Here is a 26,411-nt window from a genome sequence, read left to right as displayed (position 1 = left end):
TTCGGTGTACTCTACAAAGCGCAAAAACCTGCCCAAATATACAACATTTTTGCGACGAAATTTTATTTTATTCACAACAATTGTCGCCGGATTCTGCTATGCATAAACTTCCCATAAGGGGGACATCTTATTCACTTGGGTTCTTGATCAAGCTGCATCGGGAATACCATCGAGAATACGTAATATCTCGTCCAGCAGTGCATTAATTTCACGTTCGTCCTCGTGACTAATTCGAGGCCTTGCTCTTTTCGACTTTCTTGTTCGGACCATTTTATATTATTATCTTACAAATTTTACAGAAACTTTTACCTCAATGTACAATTGAATTTCAGTTAGTTGCTTTCACGACAAAGGAAGCTCGTAATGAAATGTTGAAAGATATTCTGACTTAAAAGAATGTGACGTGCTTACTAAGATCGTGGAACATACATTTTTGGTTACAATACAACCAATATTTATAACACATAAAAAAGACAATAAAATTTTTTTGAAAGTCCCATAATACCTATTTTACTATTGTGTTTTTAGCTTAATTTATTATAACTCAAATAATAGTAATATAATATTTAATGTAAGGTGTTTTTAAAACTTTTTTTAATTTGTAAAAAAAAAAACTAATTAGCAAAAAGTAGAGCATCTCCTCTTCCTTTTGCATTTGCTGTTTTTGAGCCAACTTTTATTTTGTTTTGGCTTGATGGCAAAACGGCAGGCAGCAACTAGAAATGAGACATGAGACATGGGGCACGAGGCACTATACTGAGCCCCAGCGGTGTTGTTTGTTTGCTTTTCCGCGCCACAATACTAACAACAACAACAGGTGGGCCCGAATGCCTTGCCAGATTTGTCATCCGCCAGTAACAACATCGAAAATGTTGGTAAATGTGTCATGGTACCAGGCAACAGGCTCTGTTCCTGTTTGCATTTCTTGCAATATTTGCGAGCAAAAATGCCGAAACAACAACAATTTCCCAGCCAGCAGGTTTTTGGTTTTGGCGGCCCCTGCTGCGATTGTTGTTGTTTGTTTGCCGCCGCCCCGATCGTTCGATTGACACATATCCCAATCGCAAAAAATTGCTGTGGCTGTAAACTGGATGTCTGCTCCGCCTTGGGGGATTTGTTTGTTAATGTCGCAAAATGCGAGTTCTAATCGACCTCTTGTTTAGTTTGTTTACGTTTGTTGCAGATAAAGATGAGGGAAACAGTTGGCATGTGATGGTGAGATGTGCAAAGCTGTGTGACGTGACCCATGAATAAAGTCTTACATTTAAATAAATTATAATTAGTTATATGATTCAAGTAGTTGAGTTTGGGCAAACTGAACTTAATATGCTGTCATCTCTTTAAAATCAATCAATTAAATGTAGCTACTAAACACAAATAAATTAGGTATTGATTATTAAGTTATTTTTATTTAATAAGTGATAGCTATAGGCTTAAACGTCAATGCATTTAAGTTTATTATTTAAATTAAAAAATACAATCTTAGTTTTGGCAAACCGAAATCTTTAGTTGCAACTATAACCATAAACCAACTAAAGCCAAATTTTTCTTGACAGAGAAAACTTATTGTTGACCAAAGTTGACAAATGTGAAATTCAAGCTCAGCTAATTATTAGTCACATAATAGTATTTCTTTCAAGCAGGTTCTGGTTTTATGAACTGCCATAAACATCGCCCCCTTCTTCATACACTCACTTTTTGTGACACACAAAGTGGCGCAAAACACGTAACAATTAAAAACATTAAAAGCATTTTATATAATTCCGCAGAGACAGCAAAACAATAAGCACTTCACACGCTTTGAACCGTTTGCGCTGATCCCCAAAACACACCCTTTGGGAAATCTGAGTCTAGTTTTGACACAACTTCGACAGACCCCGTAATAAGTGCCATAAAGCCGTTAAGCGAATAAGCCGGCAAAAAACTAAGATGCAAACAAATTTTATTGAGCTTTGACAAGAAAACGATCACATAACGTACAGCCAAATATCTGAGTATGGCAGATCGTAAAACGACATTTGAATCTGCCATTATCTTATATGATCTGGAAATGAAAATGCTCGAAATCGGCTATATGGCAATAAAGATCTTTCATGAGATATGGAAAAGAAATGATGTTACATAGGATATTACCAAAAGCAAGTGTAAAATTTAAAATATTTCACGTGTTTGTAAAATGCAAATAGCTCAACCTACCTCAGCATTTTGTGCAAGAGAGCGTTTTGCCGAAATTATGTTAATTGCGCAGATGCAAGCTGCACTTGTATCTGGACCTGTGTATCTGTATCTTTGCGCCGCAGCCTGAGCTATAGCTGTGGGCCATGCGAATGCAAATTAGTCGCCAGAGTCGAGAGTTTACCCAGGAGAATGTGTTTTGGTTTCGGCAGGGGCTTGGTTTTGGTTTTGGTTTTGCCACGCATAAATTTCCTTATGCCTGAGCGATTGAAGCAGGCCCGAGGGGCAGGGAAATGCGTGGAAATGCGAATGTTTATGCTGAAATATGTTGAAAGGATATTTTATTGAGCGAGTGCAAGTGGGCAGGGGCAAGGGGTAAATGGGCTCGGTTTGTTCACCCACAAAGTTGCATAATTAATTTGTTTACACAGTTGTACACGAACTCAACGCGATTTTCAGGGGGTCTGGACTGCAGCTTATTGGGCTATTTGAAGAAACAGAACTGCCAACAAAACATATATGAACAGAGTAATTAAGTATTTGAAATGATTTTGTACTTTGTATTTTGTCATAAGTATTCATTCGTTCATTAAATCGCCATTCCTATTTAATGAAAACACTTTAAAGTCAATTTTTATTCAGCTCCAGCTCATCTGCCATCAATTTCCACTCGAACTTAATGCCAGACTGTCATCGAGCCACATATGGATAGTACATTCGGACAGGGGTTATATCATTAACTGTATCATCGATAAAAATGTCCATTTCCCGGGCATATTTATTTATATTTTGCACCATTCTGCGTCTATTAATGCTGTGCTGCCGGTGTTTATTGTTGCTGCTCATATGCACATTTCCGGACTGCAATCGGGGTGAAATGCAACAACACCAGGAATGGCGTCAAATGTTTTACAGCCAGATAAGAAGTTTAATTTATGCGAAAACATGTTTGAAGCTTCTGCCGTCTGCCGGCTCGACCAGACGCCAAATGGTATAAATACAGTGTGTGTGCCTGGTGTGTAGTCTGGTGTCAGGATGTGTGGGACCTCGACCACGCCCACAGTTCACACGCCCCCAACTGCTATTGACCTTGCACGGCGGCGAGCTACAAACCCAAACAAAGTTACGGCCCAGCAAAAATTGGCCATAAATTTCGGCCGAAGTCTCTTTTCCGTTTTTGTGGTCGTCAATGAGTGCGATTTTTTGTGTTTTCTGATGGCGCAGCTATTTATTTATTTAGCGCCATGTTTTGTCTATACTCTCTCCGACTGACACTGCGGTCGGGCGGCACTCTCTCCGATATTTGTGGAGCGATAACTCCTTTTTATGGCCACCATTGTCTGCAGCCACTGCCGCTACTGCCATTGCTACAGTGGCGGCCCCATCGGGTTTTATGCCACTTCCGTCTGGCAGAAACCAAAAGCCAGCGGCCAGAGGAGCGTGCCCCTGCATAAGCAGGCTGGCAATTAAAAGCAAAGATTCCAGACATTTCTGCCGAGCGACGAGCGGGAGTGAGTTTATCGCATCATTAATTAAGCCCGGAAGTGTTGATAGTTCCTCCACTTCCAGTTCCAGTTCCAGTTCCAGCTCCCGCAGCAGATTCATTTTCGAGATGCAGATAGTTTGTTGCGGCAACATGTTGCTGCAACTGGACGCTACTTTGCCAGCAGCCCACAAGTATGCAACAAATTATACATTTTTATATGTGTGGCGAAATAAAAATGGAAATACTGGCTGATTTGAAATATCACTACAAGTAATTACTTTTTAAAAAATTGTTACTAGTTTTTAGTCGACAGACTGCTGATTATTTAAATTACTTGTATTTCGTTTTTTAAGATGATAATTTTTTAAAATTTATGCTTCATATGCTTCATAGGATCACTAAAAATAATTATATTTTAAGAGATTGACATTTTGAGTTTGTGTATTAGACAAAACTACTCCGTTGTTTAAGTTATTTATTTTTCTTTAGTCTACTATATACTTAAACTTCTTAAAAAATTAAAAAAATGTTTTATTTTGAGCATAATCCATTTAAATCTTTTAAATTTTTGATGTTCCAAATGGCAATATTGACTGTTTAGGTGCTCTTACACATTCTGATTTAATATTAAAGATATTATCTGATTTTTGCTGTTTAATTTTAAATGCAATGGAGTTGATATTTTAAAGTTAAAAAAAATGAAATAGGAAATAAGGAATGCGTAAAGAAGCTTTTAGGCACATTTCTAAAAACAATTATATTGTGAGAGATTCACTATTGTTTTTATGTTGTATCAACTGTTATGATATTCATGCGATTTGCTAATTTATTTGAAAACATTAGGTTTTTTAGGTTTATGCCGCATGGACGTGTTCTGTTTAATCTGATAATTGGGTTTATCAGATGTTTTACAAATGCCCCATAAAACCATCCTTGACTTTTTTAGGGGTATATTATTTATAATACTTCTAGAAAACATACAAAAAAGGTATATTGATCAAAAATAAATTGAAAATAACACACAGCACAGCAGAAGATCCGCCAGTGGGTGGCGGTGTTTATGTGGCAGCTACGGGCTTTGAGATTTGGAGTCCACCTTTTGGACTCAAAGGACTGCCTCCGCCCCGCGCCCCTCACTCGCTCGTTGACTGGTGCTGTCCGAGGTCGCCGCAAGGTCACTCGTAGAGGACCGGCCGGCAGGGCATCCTGTGCAGATTGCGCCGGTGCATGCGCCCCTTCTCGTGCTGCCTCACCGACTTCATGTGGTTCATCGTGATGTTGCACGGCTGACAGAAGTAGGCGGCACTCGGGTCCTTCACGGGAGGCGGCTGGATGGCCTGGAGAATCTGCAGGTCCAGGGGTCGCAGCGGGGCCAGGGATCCGTTGGCGTTCAGGCGGTACAAGTGTCGGTAGTTCAAGGGCGCTATGCCCATGCCCAAGCCCAAGCCCAGTGCCTCGCGAGATCTGCCCGCGAAGACAGTGTGAACCCGCCTGCGATGACGAACTCCTGCCATATGCATGGCCATCTGGGACTCCGAGGTGATTATCACCTCGCACAGCTCGCACTTGAGGAAGTTGGCATCCGTGCGCACCCATCCGCCGCCCGCTTCGTAAAAGCCGTTTCCACTGGGTCGCGTCCGCTGGCTGGCTACTAGGCGGTGCCGGCGCCCGAAGAAGTGCTGCTGGGCGTGCATTACAGAGGTCATCTTGACGTCACACAGGTCGCAGTAGTAGTCCACCGAACGGGCGGTGCGCAAGTAGCGCAGTGCCTCCAGCGACACGCCCATGGCCTCCGCATCGGCGCCAACGGGGGCCACATGACCACTGGGGCACTGGCGGTCCAGCCAGCAGCCGATCCTGCGCTCGTGTCCCCGCGACGAGTAGTGGTCCATCGCATTCCGGGCCGATCGCAGGACCACGTGGCACAGGGCGCAGTAGTTCCAGCCGAGGAGCGCCTGCAGTTCACGGGGATAATTCGGTGGCGGTGGCACCTCCACCGGGGGCACCGGCATCTCTGCGGGAGGTGGTCATTATTAGTTGTTAAGTCATTTTTTATAAACTTTTTTTGCTGAAATAATATGTATTTAGAGACAATTTATTATTATTGTTATATTCCAAATTTAGTTTTTCTATTAAAATATTTTTTATATTCGGATTTTTATTTCCAAGAAATTTAGGTACCTGAAAATTTTCTTTGTTAGTTGGATTAAGATCTTAAAGCAATTTTAAAGAGTGGTGAAGGAGAATCTTAGAGGCAATTTAAAAGTTCTGAAGATATGCAATTTGTATTGTGAATTGTTTATACGCTTAAATTGTATCCAAAAGAACAATTTGAATCAAAATTAAAGTTTCAAAAATAACTTCAATGAACTAATTTTATAGATTCAAAAACAATCGATGCTTGCACTTTTCTAATGAAGTTAAAATGTTCAACCATAATGCACTAGTTTGGTTTTTTTAAAACATTTTTATAAAGTTTTTTTTTATAATAATGCTAAGATTTTTTGAAAAACAAACTTGTTTTACGTTAGTTTAAATATATTTAAAGTAAGCAAGTGATACAGCTGGAAAAAGTCACGGCATATTTCACCGAAATAAAACTGAAACTGAAGAATGATTTTCGGAAAAATGCTGTCACTACTAGCAGTTTATTACTTATGTACTAGCCCTGACCAACAACGCTGGTAATCAGGAATAAATTAATTATTAACTTTATAATACAAATTACTTGGTTTAATCATTACCAAGTAGTTTTTATTAAAATTTGTTCCTATTTTCTGATTAAAGAAAATAAAACTCAAAAAATAAGGTGCAGAAATGCATGGTTTGGACAAGGATATTCTGCTTATAATAAATTGCAAAAAATACAACCAACTTACCAGTGACTGGCGGCAAGGCCGGCTTGTCCTTAACGGGGGCTTCCTGGCGCACTCGGGGCTCTATCATGGCCACTCGTGCTTGCGTTTTGACCGGGCCGTGGCCTTGTCGCGGCCACCTGTCGCCTTGGTCCTGGCTGCGCAGCCGCAGGACCTTCTCTTGGTCCGAATAGGCCAGCGATTGTTCGCATTTCTTTCGGGGCTTACCCTGCTCCTTGGCGACGTAACCGTAGCCGCAGAGATCGCCCTTGTAGCCGTTGAGTCCTTTCGGTGACGACTCCTTCTGGCGGCCTTCCTGCTGTTTTTCGTATGGGTGTTGCACTTGGAAGTGCTGATCCTGATCCCTTCGCATGCCGTTGGACGTTGTGTGGGAGCGGTATTGCTGCAGCTGCAGCTGCTCATTGGGCACGTACTCACCGTTGCTGTTCAGGCACAGTTCGGCCACCATGCGTTGGTTATTGGATGGAGGTTTAATGGCAGCCTTGTACCCGTTAATGGGCCTTGTTTCCTTACTGGCCACATACTTGTTGTTCTCGTCCAGACCCAGCTGTGGGCGCGGGGGCGTGGCCCCTTTGTGACGCCGCGGCGGTTCCTCGTGCACCCAGATGTCCGAGTAGGTCAGCGGACTGAGGTGCTGCTGGTAGAGGGTGGCCATGAAGTGCTCCCTCACGGTTTGGGTTGCGTGACCAGCGGCCACGGGCTCGCTGAACGTGACCACATCTATGGGGTCAGTGGGGTGAATCTGTCCACCGACCATGTGCATCGAGCTCTGGGTCATCATGGAGGGAATTGGCGCAGCGACGCAGTTCGGCGACCACAATTCGATGGCATTGGTAGTCTCCAGAATGGCACACCCGTGCATGGGACAGGGCGGTCTTTCCAGCGGCGGAAGCCTGAGGCCCAGCGCGTCGAGAGTTCCGGGCAGCACCAGCTGCTGGAGGTGGTGACCCTGACGGTCCGGATCCTCGGGTGGCCATCCCGTCGGGGGCACATTCACCTGGTAGCGGTGAACGGTGGGCTCGTCCGAGCGGCGCAGCTCCACGAGCACGGGGACATGGCCGGAGGGACTACGGGGCAGTTGTTGCGGCAGTTCGGTGGCCACCTTCACTATGTTCCGGGCGCACTGCATCGCAACCTGCTCGTGCACCGAGGGCAGACGCAGTTGCGGACGCAGATTGTAGTGGCGAGACCACATGTCCTGGAACTGAACAACTCTCCGCGGGAAGCTCCGACTCACTCACTCACTGTCTCACTGTCTCACTGACTCACTGGCTGATGGCTTCTGGTTGGACTCGTCTGGGACTGGCTGTGGATCACGCTGGTTAGCTAGCACATCTGGCCCGGCTTCGTTGCTCCTTTGATGGCGTTTTCGATTGTGGCTCGCGTCGCTTTACATAGAAAATAGAGAACTCTGGTCGTCGTTGAAATCAGAAGGGGTTTCAATACACTTGGGGTCGCGGTCGCGCTAAATTCCTCGACCGCTTCTCTTATTTTTAGTGGTACTATTCGAATACGAAATGTTGGCAAAACATTTGAATTTGTTGGGAATCGGTGTTTAAAATGTGTGAACGGCTTCTCCACCAGTCGAAAGCTACATAACAAAACCCAATTACTGTCCGGCCTTGTCTGTGATGGAGATGAAATTGTCATAGCCATCCGAGATTTTCAATAGTCATTGCTTTGCCAGTGCTGCTGCATTTTTCCCGACCTTGGCCTTAGTGTTGGGAACCTTTTAGAGTTTTTCAACCCTATTGGTAGGGTTGTCATCTCATTAAGATCTTTTTAAACTTAAGTTTAGTTTTTCTTCATTTTTAGATACTGTCTTTAGTACATAAAATCCACAACTCATACATATGTTTTCCCTGAGGCCATCTGCTTGCTTGCTTACCATCATATTCATTAAATTTCAAGCCCATATCCTTCAAGGCCACGACCCTGTTCGATACGAGGCAAATGGTTGTCCCTAAGGGACCTCTTGACGCACACGCAAATTCCGGGAAATGAGTTTGGCAGGGCTTTAAACATTGCTGGAAAACCTCCGCATGTGAAACAAAGAGGAAGAAGCTGCCGACTCGAATTTTATGTACAGTGTACATATGTGACTGCCTGGGGAATTAGAATAATGTTTAGCGCGTGATTTGGCTGGAGTATCCGTGGCATCAATTGTCAGCGCTCAGCCGGAGGGCAAGTTTATCGAGCAGAAGGGGCAGCCGCACCTGTGGGGAAGTTTTGGGGCAGGCTGACAGTGGGCCCCACTGCCAACATCAATAACACTAATGGGAAAAGGATAAAGATAAGCATTAAATAACACACGTACGCAGGGAGTTTGGGGCTTACAGTGGGCCTACCGTGTGGGGAGTAGTGTTGCCAAACTAAAATTCACTAAAAATAGCTAAAACGGTCCGCTGATAAATATCTTCTTATTTTTTTTTTTAAATTGTTACTTGTGAATAAAATAAATAAACTAATTTTTTGTTGCTGGCAATATTAATAATCTATTTAAAAACCTCGTTAATGGCAAGCATTAATTTTTGTAACGTTTTTAAAAAAAGGAATTTTTTCCTCGCCAATAAAATTTAAAAATAAATGGCAAGGACTTCGCTATTATTTTATTTATAGAAAAATTACGAAGGCTACAAAGTTCTTTTAAAAATGTAGAATTATTGCTTATCTATTTAGTATAAGTTTTAAAAATCATAGTTGTATAGTTAGCCTTAAAAAGTATTAGCTATGTATTAAAAAAGTTTGTAGGCAGTTTTGGGAAAGGTACTTCTAAAAGTACAAGGTATTAGCGAAAATTAGTGCTTGGGTAATGTGAAAATGTACAAAAAAGGAAAAATGAAAAACAAAAACTCTGTTTTTTTAAAACTTAATCATAGGTGCTTCTCGAAGTTGCTGTTGAATTATGTTAAGTAGGTATGAGTAACAACATAGGTTGTAGGTAGCATTTAGAAGCATTTTCCAGCACTAATTTGTATTATTTAAAGAGAGTGACGTTGTCACTCATAGTAGATCTTAAAATTCTTATACCAAAAATTCTTCAATAGGAATTCGGTTGAGCCAAAGCAAAATAGGCAAGCCTAGATACAAAATAGCTATGGTGGCAGCGGTGGTGCGGAGGATGTGGGTGGCTTGTGCCTCGTGGGCTGCGTACGTGGAGCTGTTAAAAGACACGTTCCACCACCCCCGATGTCGCACCACCCTCGGCCATCTTTTGTGTGCTCTGCGCATTTTTCACATTTCGCGTTTCCGCTTCCGCTTTTTCGCCATTGTCGTGACTCCGCCGAAAGAAATGTGTCACACACGTGAGCAATTTAAAGCTTTGGTCCCGGCTTCCTTTCGCCTCATTTCGATTGCAAACTTAATTTGGAAACTTGGCCTCGCGGCGTGTAAATATGCGTTCAGGATGTGAAATTTATGGAAACGCTTAGGGCCAGAAATATGCAAATTGTCGTCGCTCCTCGTAAGCATTGATTTTTTCATCGTAAGTGATACTGATGGAAAGGGCCCAGAGTATTCAGTAAATTGATGGCCAGCTTTCAAAAAACTGTTCTTGCTACGATCCTACAAATCTATTATCTTGCCCTCGTTAGCTATTCTCTAAAACCATTTTTTATGGTAACAAAGCTTGATAGATTGATAAAACTGATTTAAAAAATTAAGTTTGCTGATATTCAAAATATTTTAGGATACCATTTGAAAAGTGAAATGATTTTGATTTGATTTTACGGACTAAACTGTTATTTAGTAAAAAAAAAATAATAGCAATATTAAATCGTTAAGACAATTTAGTTATATTAAAAAAAAAAAACATTGCAAAAAAAAAGTTATCTTTATTTTTGTTATTTTAAGAGGTACTATAATGGAATCTGCATGGTTAAGAAGCTAAGATTTAAATATATACGTTATGACATGGCTTTGCTTTTCTAACAACATGGACATTGCAACAATGTTTTTTTCAAATAACGTAGTGATTTTCAAACTTACGTACCCAATTTCCCTTTATTTTCCAAAATATTTAGTACATATACTGTGTTGCTTTTCAGCCCTGGCTATTCTTTTAAAGAAACTCACGGACTATTTCAGCTGATTAATTGTCAAGTGGTGAATTACGTGGTTGTAGACCAGAGGCCGGACATCCTTCGAGAGCGTGAAGTCGAAGTGGGAGAAGCTTTCGTAGTTCACCCTGCGGCTCTCGACGAGATTGGGCAGACGCTCCACCAGTCGGACCACATCCGCATCGGATCCCAGCCAGTCGCCTGCGCCGTGGTGGAGCACCACCTTGCTGGTCGTCTGCGAGAGGTTGTAGGCCGGCGGATCGCTGGACTTGTAGCGCACAAGGTTCAGCACCGGACCGTGGTCGAATCGCTGAAAGCCGAGGTCACCCTGCATCTGTGCGTAGTGGTAGATCTGCTTGGCAGAGGCGCCCTGGGAGGCGTGTGCTGCCACAATGGGCGTAAGCGTCTGAAAGTGAATCAAATTGTTTGTCCAAAAGAGTGAAAAACCTACAAGCCCACCTTATTGAAGCTCTTCCAGTCAAAGCCGCAAAGCACAAAGTCAAAGATGTCGCAGATGCGACTGGCCAGCTCCGAAGTGGAGCAGATATGCTGGCGGAACTGCTTAATGAGCCTGGTGTTAGAAGAGATCTCGTAACCACCGAGTAGGTTCAGCAACATCTGCAACGACCGAAATTAAAAAATCTTCCAAATTGCCGAGCAATGACCGGGGTAGTAAAAAATCTAAAGATTAAAGCTAGTCAAGAAGTAGGGTGCATGCAATAAAGCTTAGTGCGGTAATGCCCATGAATGGCTAACAAAATATTGAAAAATTAAAAAAAATCATTAAAGATATAGAAATTGCCAAACATTGGCAGGGGTATTACAAAAATTAAATTAAATTAAAACCAATTAAAAAGTAGGGTGCACTATATGGATGGCTTCAAAATATAAAACAACTTAAAATTGTCTCATCAAAAAAAATGATTTCAAAGATTTTTGGATTAATTGCTCTTTAATTTTTTTAAAATAATAAAAATTGTCGTAGAACAAATGTTACCCGTTCTTCTGAACCAAATAAACCTGAAAATATTTCTGTGGCACCTGATAAATAAGTTGACAAAATATGAAAGCAACTTAACTTGTTAAAATATGTGCTCTAACAAAATACAAAACAGGTATGCAAATGACCCTTCTCCTATGTTGTACTCACCGAATACTTTCCCTTGAACATGCTGAGGAACTGCAGCACTGGACTGCGATTCGCCTGCAGATAAACGGTTGGGGAAAGGGCTTGCATGAGCTGCACCTTGTGGGCGTAGTGGGGTGATTCGCTGCACATGACAAAGAACGCCGTGGAGCCCTGCGAGTGGCCAATGTACTGGATCGTCGGCTGCTTAGTGAGACTCAGGATCAGGTCGATGGCAGCGGGTACATCGTACTTTCCGATCTCGTGGAACGAGAAGTCCCAGTATTTGCGCGGGTTCAGGCGATGACCAATGTGGCCACGGGAGTATTTGTTGCCCCTCGTGTTCAACATCCAGACATCGTAACCCTTTCGGTAAAGGATGTATGCCAGACCATTCGACGGTCCTAATTCCACCCATGAAGCCGAACTGCCCATCAGGCCGTGGACCAATAAGACGGGTTGAGCTCCAGGACGGGGAATTCGATGCAGGCAGAGCGTGTAGCCATCTTCTGAGTTGACGTAATGGGTATGCGATGGGTAGCCGTACTTTTCAATCAAATGTACCTGTCGAATAGGTTTCAGAAGGTATTTTCTAGATTTATTAGGTATTATTATAAGGCAGAAGTATACTTACCGTTGTCAACTTGGAGTCATCCACGATATCCGCCTCAGAGAAATAAAACGGTTGATCGGACGGATTGTACTCAGAACCTATGGCGCCGAACGTGGGAAATTGTGAACCAACCAGGCGGTCACTTGCAACAAGTGACTGCCACTGTGATTGTGATTGGGAATGGGACAGTGGGTGGGATGAGTGCAAGTTTGACTGTGACGGTGACTGCAAATGGGACTGTAAGTCAGGTGATGGAAAGATTGAGACTGGCTTTGAATTAGACAGTAGTCTGTTAAATTGGGACTGCGATTGTGACTGGGACAGTGATCCTGACGATTGTGAGTTTGTCTGCAACTGTGACAGCAATTGGGATAGTGATTCAGCTGACTGTGATTTTGATTGGGACTGTAATTGAGACTTTGATCCCGACGACTGTGAGTTTAATTGAGACTGAAATTGTGACGGCGATCCTGACGATTGTGAATTCGACTGCAATTGGGACTGCAAATCTGCGGACTGCGAGCTCAGTTGGGACTGAAATTGAGACTGGGTTCCTGACGACTGTGAGTTTAATTGAGATCCTGACAGTTGTGAGTCTGACTGCGACTGTAACTGCAATTGGGTTAGGGACTCATCTGACTGTGATTTGGGCTGCAGTTGGGACAGCGAGCTTAGTTGGGACTGAAATTGAGACTGTGTTCCTGACGACTGTAAGTTTAATTGAGATCCTGACAGTTGTGAGTTTGACTGCGACTGTGACTGCAATTGGGACTGTAAGCTAGGTGATGGTAAGATTGAGACTGGCTTTGAATTGGACAGTAATTTGTTTGATTGGGACTTTGACTGTGACTGGGACAGTGATCCTGACGATTGTGAGTTGGACTGCAACTGTGACAGCAGTTGGGATAGTGAATCAGCTGACTGTAATTTTGATTGGGACTGTAAATGAGACTTAGAACCCGACGACTGTGAGTTTGTTTGAGACTGAAATTGGGATGAGGATCCTGACGACTGTGAATTGGACTGCAACTGTGACTGCAATTGGGACATTAAGTCAGACGACAATGAGTTCAATTGAGATTGAAATTGGGACTGCGATCCTGAAGATTTTAAGTTGGACTGTAATTGATTCTGTGCTCCTGACGACTGTGAGTTTAATTGAGATCCTGGCAGTTGTGAATTTGACCGCGACTGTGAAGGCAATTGGGATTGTATGTCAGGTGATGGCAAGATTGAGACTGCCTTTGAATTGGACAGTAATTTGTTTGATTGGGACTGTGACTGTGACTGGGACAGTAATCCTAACGATTGTGAGTTGGACTGCAACTGTGACTGCAATTGGGATAGTGAATCAGCTGACTGTGATTTTGATTGGGACTGTAAATGAGACTTAGAACCCGACGACTGTGAGTTTGTTTGAGACTGAAATTGGGACGAGGATCCTGACGACTGTGAATTGGACTGCAACTGTGACTGCAATTGGGACATTAAGTCAGACGACAATGAGTTCAATTGAGATTGAAATTGGGACTGCGATCCTGAAGATTTTAAGTTGGACTGTAATTGATTCTGTGCTCCTGACGACTGTGAGTTTAATTGAGATCCTGGCAGTTGTGAATTTGACCGCGACTGTGAAGGCAATTGGGATTGTATGTCAGGTGATGGCAAGATTGAGACTGCCTTTGAATTGGACAGTAATTTGTTTGATTGGGACTGTGACTGTGACTGGGACAGTAATCCTAACGATTGTGAGTTGGACTGCAACTGTGACTGCAATTGGGATAGTGAATCAGCTGACTGTGATTTTGATTGGGACTGTAATTGAGACTTTGATCCCGACGACTGTGAGTTTGTTTGAGACTGAAATTGGGACGAGGATCCTGACGACTGTGAATTGGACTGCAACTGTGACTGCAATTGGGACATTAAGTCAGACGACAATGAGTTCAATTGAGATTGAAATTGGGACTGCGATCCTGAAGATTTTAAGTTGGACTGTAATTGATTCTGTGCTCCTGACGACTGTGAGTTTAATTGAGATCCTGGCAGTTGTGAATTTGACCGCGACTGTGAAGGCAATTGGGATTGTATGTCAGGTGATGGCAAGATTGAGACTGCCTTTGAATTGGACAGTAATTTGTTTGATTGGGACTGTGACTGTGACTGGGACAGTAATCCTAACGATTGTGAGTTGGACTGCAACTGTGACTGCAATTGGGATAGTGAATCAGCTGACTGTGATTTTGATTGGGACTGTAATTGAGACTTTGATCCCGACGACTGTGAGTTTGTTTGAGACTGAAATTGGGACGAGGATCCTGACGACTGTGAATTGGACTGCAACTGTGACTGCAATTGGGACATTAAGTCAGACGACAATGAGTTCAATTGAGATTGAAATTGGGACTGCGATCCTGAAGATTTTAAGTTGGACTGTAATTGATTCTGTGCTCCTGACGACTGTGAGTTTAATTGAGATCCTGGCAGTTGTGAATTTGACCGCGACTGTGAAGGCAATTGGGACTGTATGTCAGGTGATGGAAAGATTGAGACTGCCTTTGAGTTGGACAGTAATTTGTTTGATTGGGACTGTGACTGTGACTGGGACAGTAATCCTAACGATTGTGAGTTGGACTGCAACTGTGACTGCAATTGGGATAGTGAATCAGCTGACTGTGATTTTGATTGGGACTGTAATTGAGACTTTGATCCCGACGACTGTGAGTTTGTTTGAGACTGAAATTGGGACGAGGATCCTGACGACTGTGAGTTGGACTGCAACTGTGACAGTGAGTTCAATTGAGACTGAAATTGGGACTGCGATCCTGAAGATTGTGAGTTGGACTGCAACTGAGACTGTGCTGCTGACGACTGTGAGTTTAATTGAGATCCCAACAATTGTGAGTTCGACCGCGACTGTGACTGCGACTGTAACTGCGCCTGCATATCTGTGAGTGGAGTTAAAACATAGAAATTGGATTTTGGTATTGATTGAGTATCAATGGTCAATAACCCAGGATTTGACTCCTGATTCCGTATCAAGTAGTGAGGAAGTGATACCTTTTGAATAAGCTTGCGTTGAGGAGTAATAGGATTTCCATTATATGGTGGTTCTTCGATTTTAACCAGTTTGGGTCTTGGTTGTAAAACCAGAGGAGGAGGATTCCGTTCACGTGGAAAAGTCATAGTCCCATTAGGAGACTGTACTAAGTTTTGCCCAGTTCCATACTGTATTTGCGATTGCAACTGAGATTGAGTGTTCAATGATGGCTGTGAGTCTTCTTGGGACTGAATTTTGGACTGCAGTTGGTTTAGTTGGGACTGTAATTGGGACAGTGATCCTGAGGTTAGTGAGCTTAATTCTGATTGTATTTGAGGCAGTGATTGTGAGCTTGACGGTGATTGTGGCAGAAAGCGTGATTGGGACTGAGATTGAAACTGCGACTGGGCAGAGCCTTCCATATTTCGGTTGCCAAGTCCAAAGTTCTAGTATTAAACAACCAGATTATGTTAAATCGTTACCTTATCTCCAAATGATTTGCTTACATGAATCAAGGAATGTGACTGTTTATCCGTTTCCAATTGTTGGATCCCAGTGCCTTTATATGGTTTCCAAAGCTGACTCTCGCTGGGGGCCAATGTACAAAGTACGATAAACGCTCTTATCGCGAAATTAAATGCAATCGTCATTCTGATGCTGAGTGCACTCTAAAGAGCAAGTCACCCATCAGCCTCTTTTATAGATTTGAGTCTATAATGCCATGAATTAAAAAATTTCAAGCTTGGATTAAAATTCCGAACTGTAGATAAGCCGATTAGCATGCCGATGTTGCATCACCAAAAAACATTTTAAAAAAGGTTATAGGTAGTAGAGAAAACCCTGAAAAAACGCTTTGATCCTTTTTTCATTCTTAAAATCTTATAGTAAGTGTTTTGAGCCAGCAACCGAATACTGTGAATAAATTATGTTATAGGTAGTAGAGCAAAACCTGAAAAAACGCTTTGATTCCTTTTTCATTCTTAAAATCTTATAGTAAGTGGTATGAGCCAGCAACCAAATACTGTGAATAAATTAGTTAAAAGCCTTTTATATTTAGTCATGTTTCTATTTTGTAAATTTGCTAATAAAAATCTGAAACAAATATGACCAATTTTTATTTTACATTTATAAAAGCTAAAAAAAAGTGATTTGATATAGTTAATAATATTGGTAATTTTCCATGCTTTCATGGTCCCTAAAGTTGGCACTTTATTGGTACTTGAATACATAAAAAAAAAACAATAAATCATATTTTTTGGAAGAAGATCCCGTACCTTAATACACTTCTGTATTTTAATACTTTATTATATATGGCTTATTGTAAAATAAATTTAAACCGATACAGAGCCATTGTATAAAGAAGACTCTACATTCCCTATCTGCGTAAAAAGCCCAACTTTTTAATGCTGTGTTAAAATATGGCTTATAAGCTATTTTAACTTGTCTAAAATTTAGCGGTGTGACGAGCAAAGCTCAAGGACGCGATCGTAGAGGAGGGGTCGCACGTTCGAAGAAATGGTGAAGTCGAAGTGGGCGAAGCCCTGGGCTGCCACTCTCCTATTCTCGATGCAGTTGGGCAGCTGCGCCTCCAGCCGCTTCACGTCGGACTCCGATCCCAGCCAGTCGCCTGCGCCGTGGTGGAGTGCCACCTTGCTGATGGCCGCCGAGAGGTTGTAGAGGGGTGGGGACCAGGACATGAAGAGCATGCGATTGAGGACGCGGCCGTAGCTGTACTTCTGGAACACAGCTTTGCCCTGCATCTGGGCGAAGTGGTTGATCAGCTTGGCGGAGGTGGCTTGCGAGCCGTGACCCTCCACAATGGGGGTAAGGGTCTAAGAAAAAAGGGAGTGCATTAGAAAATCCTTGGCAGACAGCTATGTCCTACCTCGTTGAAGCCCTGCCAGTTGAAGCCGCAGATTACAAACTCAAAGAGGGCGCAGATGCGACTGGTGAGTCGGGAGGCGGAGCAGATGTGGTTGCGGAACTGTGCGATGAGCCTGGTGTTCAGGGACACCTTGTAGCCGCCCAGTAGATTCATCAGGATCTGTTACAGAACGAAGCGATCTTGCATTAACGGAATGGTACTGTATACATTTCAGTATTCTCAATCAAAGATCGTATGGCTCTAAGCTAGAACCCAACCTTCTCTTACTCACCGACCAGCCACCCTTGAACATGCCCATGAACTTGAGCACTGGACTGCGCGTTCCTTGCAAAAAGACCGTTGGGGACAGGGACTGCATGAGCTTCACCTTGGCGGCATACTCGGGTCTCTCACTGCACATCACAAAGAATACGGTGGAGCCTTGGGAGTGGCCAATGTACTGGATGCTCGGCATGCTGGTCTGCTGTAGGATCAAATCGATGGCAGCGGGTAAATCGAACTGGCCGATCTCGTGGAACGTAAAGTCCCAGTAGTCCCTGTAGGTCGGGTCAGCTCGTACGCGCTCACTCGAGTACACGTTTCCCCTGGTATTGAGCATCCAGACGTCGTAGCCCTTTCGGTAGAGGATGTAGGCCAGGCCACTGGACGGACCGAACTGCACCCAGGAGGCCGAACTAGACATTAGGCCGTGGACCAGAAGGACTGGTTGAGCTCCATGTCGAGGAATACGATGCATACCGAGCTTGAACCCATCCTCCGTGTAAGCGAACTGGGTCTCTGATGGGTAACCATATTTCTGGATCAAGCTCGTCTACGAAATGAGGCAAAAGGGGGAACGATGGTACTTGTAGAAAACCAAATAGTATGCAATTACTCACCGTCTGCAGCTTGGCGTCTGCCTCGATGTCCGCTTGCGAAATGTATTGCCAACGATCATGTTGCTCAATACCAATAGCCAAATTATTTATGTTTATATTTCTCTGATTTGCATTGTTTAGGTTAGTGTACATATTCGATTGACCTTTCGCTTGCGCAAGCGTTTGAGATTGAGCTTGTGCCAACGCTTCTGCTTGCGCTTGAGCTTGTGCTTGTCCTTGTGCTTGTGCTTGCGCTTGCGCTTGTACTTGTGCTTGCTCTAGCGCTTCTGATTGTGCCAATGTGTCTATTTGCGCTTGACCTTGCGTCTGTAACTGCGTTTGTGCTTGCGCTTGTGCTTGTGCTTGTGCTTGCGCTTGTGCTTGCGCTTGTGCTTGCGCTTGTGCTTGCGCTTGTGCTTGCGCTTGTGCTTGCGCTTGTGCTTGCGCTTGTGCTTGCGCTTGTGCTTGCGCTTGTGCTTGCGCTTGTGCTTGCGCTTGTGCTTGCGCTTGTGCTTGCGCTTGTGCTTGCGCTTGTGCTTGCGCTTGTGCTTGCGCTTGTGCTTGCGCTTGTGCTTGCGCTTGTGCTTGCGCTTGTGCTTGCGCTTGTGCTTGCGCTTGTTCTTGAGCTTTTGTTTGCGCTTGTGCTTGTGCTTGCGCTTGTGCTTGTGCTTGTGCTTGCGCTTGTACTTGTGCCAATGCCTCTAATTGCGCTTGACCTTGGAATTGTGACTGTGACATCGACTTTGACTCTGACTGAGACTGCGACTGTATCGACTTTTGTATTTGAGCGGTGGAAAGGGTTTCTACAAGCATGTTTGGTAGAGACTCAATGCCACAGTTAAGAGTTTGTGTTGATTGACGATCAATGAGCACGAATCTGGGCTGGGATCCCAAGTACGTGGCCTGTCCTGCCTGGAGTGGCTGGGAAACAACTACAATGTTTGGATCTGGGAGTGACGGTTGACGATCAATAAGCACATATCTTGCTTGAGATCCCTGTAAACTTGCTTGAAGAATATTTGATTGAGCTGAGCTCATCTGGATTGGCGAACTACCGATTTCAAGTCCTTTAAAATTCCATCGCATTTTTGCTTCTTGAGGTCCGGATCCTAGGGAAAATGTTCTCGCAGAGCCCTCACCTCCAAACTGGCTCTGCACTGGGGGGTTGTAACTATTCTGATCCAGGTCATTCAAACTTTGTGGGCTAGGTGCACCTTTACCAAGAAATGAGAAGGCGACGAGCACGTAATAGAAAACGACCAGCATTCTAGCAAGAAAAGCCCGTTTTGGAGGGCGGACCGGACAATACCCTTATATAGGTTCGCGGATAAAAGACCATGAAATAAATTATACATGGATTTGCAAACCAATGCTTTGAAAGTTGTTTTCCAATGTTACGTGACTAGTGGAACAAATTTCTAAAAACTGTAAGAAATAAGTTAATATATCACCTCTAGTTGTAGATTTATTTATTTAATGTTATAAAAAACATAATTGAATTGACAAACAAGAAAGAACGCTAAAGTCGGGTTCCCCGACTAATAGATACCCATTACTTAGCTAACAAATTTCAAACTAAATATTTTGAATATTTTTGTGCCTACCGACAAATATAACCAAAACACACTAACACAGTCACATGTGACGTGACAGAATTCAGCCATTTGTGGGCTTTAGAGTGGGCGTAACTCTGTTGCAAATCCCAAATCTCTAGATTTTGAGATCTCGACGCTTATACAAATAGACAGACAGACAGACAGACAGACAGATCAAGAATATATATGCTTAGTAGGGCCTGAAACTTTTCCTTCTTCCTCTTACATACTATACAACGATTACTATATAAAAACCCAGTTTTATTAGATGGTTTTGTTAAACTTAATTCATGCTAAATAGGATTTTAATGTGACTAATTAAATAATTACAGATGCCCAAATGTATTGGCATGCTATTTCTGGACGGATAACACTTTTGTTGATATGGGATAAATAACCATTAACCAGTGAACATTTTAAATTATAAGAGCGTTAATAAATAAAAAGTACATATATAGCCTTTAAAGAAAATTTTAATGTAAGTATTTTAGTTAATGAAGAGTTCCTGCATTTTTGCCAATCTTATTGCCCAAGTGCACGAAGCGCAGCCGCTATAATCCAGGGTCCTTGTTTCGTCCTTGTTCCGGTGGCGTTGGCAAATTCACGCCACTCGCTTGTTTGCGCAAATTTGATTATCAAAATACCCGAGAAGAGTGCAGTGGCGGTCGCAAAAGTCGGCAAAGAAGTCGCGAAAGGAAAAAGGATAATGCCATGTCGCCGCATTAGCGCCCTTTGGTGGGTCGGGTGCGGTCGTCGTCCCGTGAAACAAGCTGGAAATTGAGTTTCACTGCCTAGCCTAGCCGTCCCCTTTTCGCCTGCTGGGCTGATTAAAGCTCCTCGCCTTGCAAACTGGCGGTGATTTGTCCTTTTTCCGGGCACATCATTTGGATGCAGTGCGGCCCTGCACAAATGGGGCATTAAGACCTCCCACAGAGCTTGACACATATTAAATTTCATCTCGCTGTCAGTCGGACTCAGCATCGGAATCGGGCGCCTAATGAAGGTTAAGCAACTTTTAATGTCCCGGCCACGACCGTTTTGCAGACCATTAAATGTTTCGCCTGGCAATATGCCATATGTTTCCAGCATGGACATAAGCCCCCTTCTGTCCGGAAAATGTTCAGCAAAAAGCAAAAACTTTTCTTATCATTTCAGCGCCAAAAGCCATAAAGACGCTCGCTAAGTCTGCGTGTGTTTGTGATGACATGACGATGACAGTAATCGTAATCCCAGTCATGGTAATGATGACACTGGAGCCCACAGCCATTTAAGCATATGTTGGATCCAGGAATCAGGTTGGGCAGACACTTAACGGTCATGTGGAGGGCTAACGAGCGATTTCACCCTTTATGGCCTGCATTTGGATGCGGTTGTCCGGCTATCGGATTCCGTCACGAGGGCTTTCAATTAGTAATCCAACTGTGGAAACCGACGCCATTCGCGTATCGCATCGCTATGAATGCTCTCTATTTTATTAGTTTTTATGGCATTCCGATCGGTTTCATAGTTCTCCACGCCCGATCGCAACCTCCCGGGTTCCCAGTCAATCGCAATTGGTGTGACTTTCGACCGCCCCATTTGTTCCTGAGTTCAGTTTTGTTCTGAGCCGGACCCTTTCTCACTCAAGCAGAACGCGTCACAGTCTTAAGTGGTATGAAGATTTTAACATTTGAACTTCAGTGCACTCAAATAAATACTAAATTACTCTTATAGGTTCAATAATGTTATCTAAATTATTAAAAAAAAATAGTTTTTATTCAGAATTGCAATAAAACAGTTTGTAATTTGTTTGTAATAATATTTTGTAACTGCTTTAGACATATGAAACAGCTATAAATATATTTCATTGAGGGAATTTTAGAATTAACATTTTGACTTTGTATTTTTATTTATTTTATGTTAACAAAAATTAAAATTAAATTTTAATAAATGAATTCTTTTCTTATGCTTTCTCACTTGTTTAAATTTATTCAAATTATTGAAAAGGTTTCATATTTGGTTAAGAATTGTTAAAAAAAACAAAATGTAGTTTTTTGTTATTGCTTTAGAAATTACTATTATTAAGAAGATAACTAAACATAGCAGGGCTTGAAAATAATTTAATTTTCCATATCTAAATGTTTAGGTAACTTTTTCTAAAAATTACGTTTCTTTCAGTGTCTTGTTTTCCATGGTTATGTGAGCATTTACATGTTCACACAGATACGGCCCTTTCCATTTCCACTCCCCTTAGCAATTTCATGCTCCATTGGCCAAGGAAATCGCCACACAATCAAAAGAAAAGCTTCGCCTTTTTGGCCAACGCTTTAAGTTATATGTACATACGGAGTGAATGCTAAGAATTTGGCCCACATTGTCCGAATTCTGGGGTTTTAAATATATTCAAATTCTTTGGCACAATTTATGCACTTCTAAATTTGTTGGCGGGAATTTTCGAAGCAAGCGTCGTACATTTTTCAGCCACCCAAAACGCAACTTTCGATTGGCGTTTGTCCAGGGTCTTTGTTGCGTTATTTATGCAGTTGCCTCGCGGAACACTATCTCCAGCTGTCGTTGTTGTTGCTGTTGTTGTCGCTGCAGTCAGGGCCACTTGTTTCCGCACGCCATTTCTTTCGGGCTTTCTCCGCTGGTCCTCTCCATTTCTATTTATTTTTCTCCGTTTTTTCGTGTGCACTTTTTTTCAACACTCTTTTTTTCTGTTGCTGTCGGGGGCCCCAACACGAGAAGTCCATTTCGAAATTTATGTACACACAAATTGAAAGCGCAGGGAGGGACTGAGAACCGAAATGAAAGAAAGAAAAGTGTTTTGGTTCTGGCAGAAAAAAAAGTTGGCTGCATTTCTCGAATTGCAGTTTCGGTAAAAAGAACTCGAGGAGGAAAAAAACAAACGATATGCCTTTAAGTGACACTTGCCGGGGGGTTTTTGCTTCCGAGAGGTGGAGTCCTTTGGTTGGGAAAACGGGGATCGCTCTATCAAACGCTTTGTCCAAAACAGTCGGCAAAACGTTTTGAATGTTGATTTTGGAGAGAAAAAAGGGCGGGGAACACGAGAAGCGAGCACCATTGAAAAGAGATTAGATAATGCTTAATATACTGGAAAAATGTGTAAATAAAATAATTTAAAGGTGCGAATGTATAGGAATAAAAACAGTTTTAACATTGAAATCATTAACACGTCTGAGCTTAACTTATGTTGAATAATTATAATTATTAGTATACGTGAATTCTCATTACTGCACCAACAAAATGTTTGGCTCTTTAATAATATATTCAATGTTAACTGTCACCTAAACAATTTCATTTAATTATATAAATTTGCACTACAAACTTCCATTAAGCTCATTCAGGATTAAACCACTAAACAATAAACAAACGCCGCAGTTTATTGCCCTCTGAACTTCTGGGCAAAGCGAAAAGTTCACCTCGTTTATAAGGCGGCATGGGCAGTTGCGATTGCTCTTGGCATAAATTAGATGCGGCAGTGGCTTTGGAAAATAGGTTGCCATTTGTGCGGCTCCTGGCTCTTGGTTCCTAGTTCCCGGTTACTGCTGGTGGATCTCATCGCAGCCTGCGGTGTGTCTTTGTTTCGGCGGCAGTGTCATCACGGGTTAACCTGGGCTCAAATTAACCCAGCTGAGCCCACGAAGCTGTGTCCCGTTTCCTGTCGGTCTTTCAGTCCGTCGCTCTCGCTGACTGACTGCATTTGCATTTGCATTTCAATGCCCTTTTTAAATAACTCTGCTGTACAGAGAGAAAACTTTTTCGTTTTTATGGTTAAAAACCAAAACTATTCAAATTAGAAGTCATTTTGTAGTTGCTTTGGGCCTAGATAGTAATAAGTATCAAGTTATTTAAATTATGGTCATGCCGTACAATGCTACATTTTTTTACTGACAATTGAAAAGCTCAAAAAAATTAACGAAAATTGTAATTGATTAATACCGACCAAATAACAAGTAATAAAAGATTGAAAGAGCAAAATAATTTACAAACATAGTTGGTTGGTTATTAAATCAGAATGGTCTTAGTTTCTCTCAGTTCTTCTTACTGTATCCCTAATTCTAAACTCAATTATCGCTGAATGCGCGACTGGCAACTTTGTCTTGTGTATGCTAATTTCATTACAATGCAGTTGAGGGTCCGATCCCATTCCGAGGACCCAGCTCAATACCCAATGAATTATGATGGACGTTGTCATGAATGGGGCGCACTCACACATCCAAAAGCCCTCTGTGGTCGGCGGCTTTGGACAGTGCGTGTGTGTTGGCCATGTTTATCTCTCTGGCCAACGTATACTTAGCACATTTGTTAGGGAAACGGGGTTGCGGCAAAAAGGAGGGGGGCAGAGGAGCAGAGGAGTAGGGGGCAGAGGGCAGAGGGCAGGGGGGGCCTGGTCAATGAGCGTTTGGCGGGCACACACGCTATCAGTAGATTGCTGGCTAGGCGTTTTTGTCCGACACGCCCCTTGAAACAAACTGGGGGAGGGAAGGGACTTGAAGAGGGACTCCAGGATAATGAAGTGCTTACCGCCAGCTACTCACAATCACGCGGAAATTACACCGAACAAAATCAAACCTGCTGATGTGAAAATTACTTGTTATAAGCAGGAACCGTAATCATTATGAGCGATATGCAAATTTCAATTTTTGTTAATTTTGAATAAAGCTTAAAAACTAAATGGTGTAATTCAATTAAACATGCTGTTATTATATGTGAATGATTTTTTACTTTACTTTACTTTTACCATTAATATTGATTACTTTTGTTCCCTGATTATAAGTTATTATAAGTTATTATCCCAACATATGATCAATCATATTTCTTTGGCAAGATGGTCTTTTAAACAAAAATAAATTTGAGAGTTCCCTTTAATTTTTGATCTATCTTTTTCTGAAAGCCTGTTAAATGAGGACAATTTTAAAACATGGTAACAGTATGTACATTAATTTAAAATTAAGTTTCCCAAAAACAGGCTGTAAGTTTCGTCTGCGAAAACATTCCAGTGTAGAGCTTAGCGTTGCGGTGGTGAACCCTTTGGCTGCACCACTTCATTATAAACATTTCTCAATTGATTATCGTTAGTTTTCCGTGGGGAGCGAGCACCCGTGATGGGGAAAGGTTGCATGTGGGAGTGTGATAATGCCGTAATTATGCCCCTGCCTTAACGTGCCCGTCGCTACAGCTCGTGTTATAGTTGCGGCTTTCGCCTCGCCGATTATATTTGCACGCATGTCCTTTTTCGCTGCCTATCCTTCCATACAACCCATATTCGCACCAACATCCACACCCGCAGTGAGGCAGTGTTTTCACGGCTGTCCGGACTCCGGGATCCGCTTTTTGCATGCGCCTCGCACATTTGAGTAAGTAATCCCCATAAACTGCTCTCGAAATATTTCATTATCGTAATGAAAAGGACTACAACAGCACATTACATTTATTATTCCTGCTGCCTTCTCAGCATGGATTCCTTGTCAGCTATTGATAACGAAGTGGCCAAGTGTTGGTCATGTAATATATTTATAGAAACTTTCATAATGGCCCTTCAAAGGGATTAATTCGAAGGCTTTTGTTTCATTTAAAGGTATTTTAAGTGAAGGTATCTTAATACGTTTCGTTATTATATACGGTACGATAAAATATGAGTTACATTTAAGTCACCACGTTAGCTTAAGCTTGGACTTCCAAAAACGTGACATTAGTTTCCCCCTTTAAAGATGGGGCACATTACCAACTTTATTTATTTACTAAGTGGTGTTTAAATATTATTCTTAAACTTGACTTTTACGACTTTTATTTGTATTAGAACTTACTGTTCATATAGTTCAATAAACTTGCTCTAAATTTAAAGGTGCACTTGCTGTGGAAAGTTTTTAATAAAGATTTCTTGTCCAGAAGCAAGGTATCTTTTATTTGTTAAAGCCTCAATCATTTATTTTCCCATACTTTTCGGACAACCATACAAATCAAAGCCAAATCAATCGCCGACAAGAGCTCCATTCCTTCCCTCTCCTTTGTGACCAATTAGTCGCACAAACAAGTTTTCATTAAATGGGCTTTATTCAATTAATTTATGGCTGCAAATTACGAATCATATTAAATTAAATAACGATGCATCTTTACAAAGCTCAAATGTGACAATGAGCTGCAAGAATGCGCTATAACTGGTGGTAATCGATTCGTGTTTATTGTAAAATCGAATCCTTCCTGTTTGCATCCGACGCGAAACTTGTTGGCCAGTGTGGGAAATCCTGTTTTCACGCTCGCCTTGCCTTGCATCTGAAAGTCTTCTCTTTGGCCATAAATTAATCAATTCCGCGGCCATTGCCGCTGTCAGCTGTAATCCTTTATCACTCGTTCAGTTTATTGATGGCCGGCCGCACAGATGCGCCAGGATTCGCCAGGACTCGCAGGCTGCAGATATTTCTGGGCCCGTGACAATACGCAAATAATGACGTAATTAATGGAAAGAGCTGCATATTTTTTATGGCCAGAAATCAACATGCAGTCGACACATCATAGAGCAGGAGAACAATTTATGGCCTCACTTCCCGCTGACTCCCTTAGTTAAATCAACTATAAATGGCATTAAATTTTAAAATTAATTAACATGAATTCCATGTTTTATTACCGCCCGTTTGTTGCACAAATGCAGGGCTATTTGGCAAAACTTGAATATTAAATTCAGGCAAATGCCTGAATC

The 26,411-nt window shown here is 42.3% G+C and overlaps 3 protein-coding genes across 3 annotated transcripts; all 3 read right to left on the bottom strand.

Annotated features, from left to right (window-relative positions):
- Nucleotides 1–4,593: 4,593 nt before the first annotated feature.
- Nucleotides 4,594–8,805, bottom strand: LOC128261789 (uncharacterized). Its single transcript, XM_052995652.1, has 2 exons — nt 6,541–8,805; nt 4,594–5,675 (listed from the first exon to the last, which is right to left on the bottom strand). Exons 1-2 carry the CDS (start codon nt 7,730–7,732, stop codon nt 4,837–4,839), a joined length of 2,031 nt encoding a protein of 676 aa, XP_052851612.1. The 5' UTR covers nt 7,733–8,805; the 3' UTR covers nt 4,594–4,836.
- A 1,545-nt stretch (nt 8,806–10,350) lies between these two features.
- LOC128261787 (uncharacterized) lies at nt 10,351–16,030 on the bottom strand. The gene is made up of 5 exons (XM_052995649.1): nt 15,881–16,030; nt 12,356–15,820; nt 11,746–12,285; nt 11,055–11,213; nt 10,351–11,001 (listed from the first exon to the last, which is right to left on the bottom strand). Exons 1-5 carry the CDS (start codon nt 16,022–16,024, stop codon nt 10,615–10,617), a joined length of 4,695 nt encoding a protein of 1,564 aa, XP_052851609.1. The 5' UTR covers nt 16,025–16,030; the 3' UTR covers nt 10,351–10,614.
- A 593-nt stretch (nt 16,031–16,623) lies between these two features.
- LOC128261788 (uncharacterized) lies at nt 16,624–19,400 on the bottom strand. The gene is made up of 4 exons (XM_052995650.1): nt 18,138–19,400; nt 17,531–18,070; nt 17,260–17,418; nt 16,624–17,206 (listed from the first exon to the last, which is right to left on the bottom strand). Exons 1-4 carry the CDS (start codon nt 19,380–19,382, stop codon nt 16,826–16,828), a joined length of 2,325 nt encoding a protein of 774 aa, XP_052851610.1. The 5' UTR covers nt 19,383–19,400; the 3' UTR covers nt 16,624–16,825.
- Between the last annotated feature and the right edge of the window lie 7,011 nt (nt 19,401–26,411).

This window comes from Drosophila gunungcola, unplaced genomic scaffold, assembly GCF_025200985.1.
Source record: "Drosophila gunungcola strain Sukarami unplaced genomic scaffold, Dgunungcola_SK_2 000001F, whole genome shotgun sequence".
Lineage (NCBI taxonomy): Eukaryota > Metazoa > Arthropoda > Insecta > Diptera > Drosophilidae > Drosophila > Drosophila gunungcola.
This window is presented reverse-complemented; position numbering and strand designations above follow the sequence as displayed.

Excerpts from the sequence above, each read along its gene's own strand:
- LOC128261789 (XM_052995652.1), bottom strand. The coding sequence starts at position 7,732 with ATGTGGTCTCGCCACTACAATCTGCGTCCGCAACTGCGTCTGCCCTCG. Across the intron at positions 5,676-6,540 it reads GGCCTTGCCGCCAGTCACTG|AGATGCCGGTGCCCCCGGTG; the intron begins GTAAGTTGGTTG and ends CACCTCCCGCAG.
- LOC128261787 (XM_052995649.1), bottom strand. The coding sequence starts at position 16,024 with ATGACGATTGCATTTAATTTCGCGATAAGAGCGTTTATCGTACTTTGT. Across the intron at positions 15,821-15,880 it reads AGTCACATTCCTTGATTCAT|AACTTTGGACTTGGCAACCG; the intron begins GTAAGCAAATCA and ends GTTTAATACTAG. Across the intron at positions 11,002-11,054 it reads ACTGGAAGAGCTTCAATAAG|ACGCTTACGCCCATTGTGGC; the intron begins GTGGGCTTGTAG and ends ATTCACTTTCAG.
- LOC128261788 (XM_052995650.1), bottom strand. The coding sequence starts at position 19,382 with ATGCTGGTCGTTTTCTATTACGTGCTCGTCGCCTTCTCATTTCTTGGT. Across the intron at positions 18,071-18,137 it reads CAGACGCCAAGCTGCAGACG|ACGAGCTTGATCCAGAAATA; the intron begins GTGAGTAATTGC and ends CTCATTTCGTAG. Across the intron at positions 17,419-17,530 it reads TGTTCAAGGGTGGCTGGTCG|ATCCTGATGAATCTACTGGG; the intron begins GTGAGTAAGAGA and ends GTTCTGTAACAG.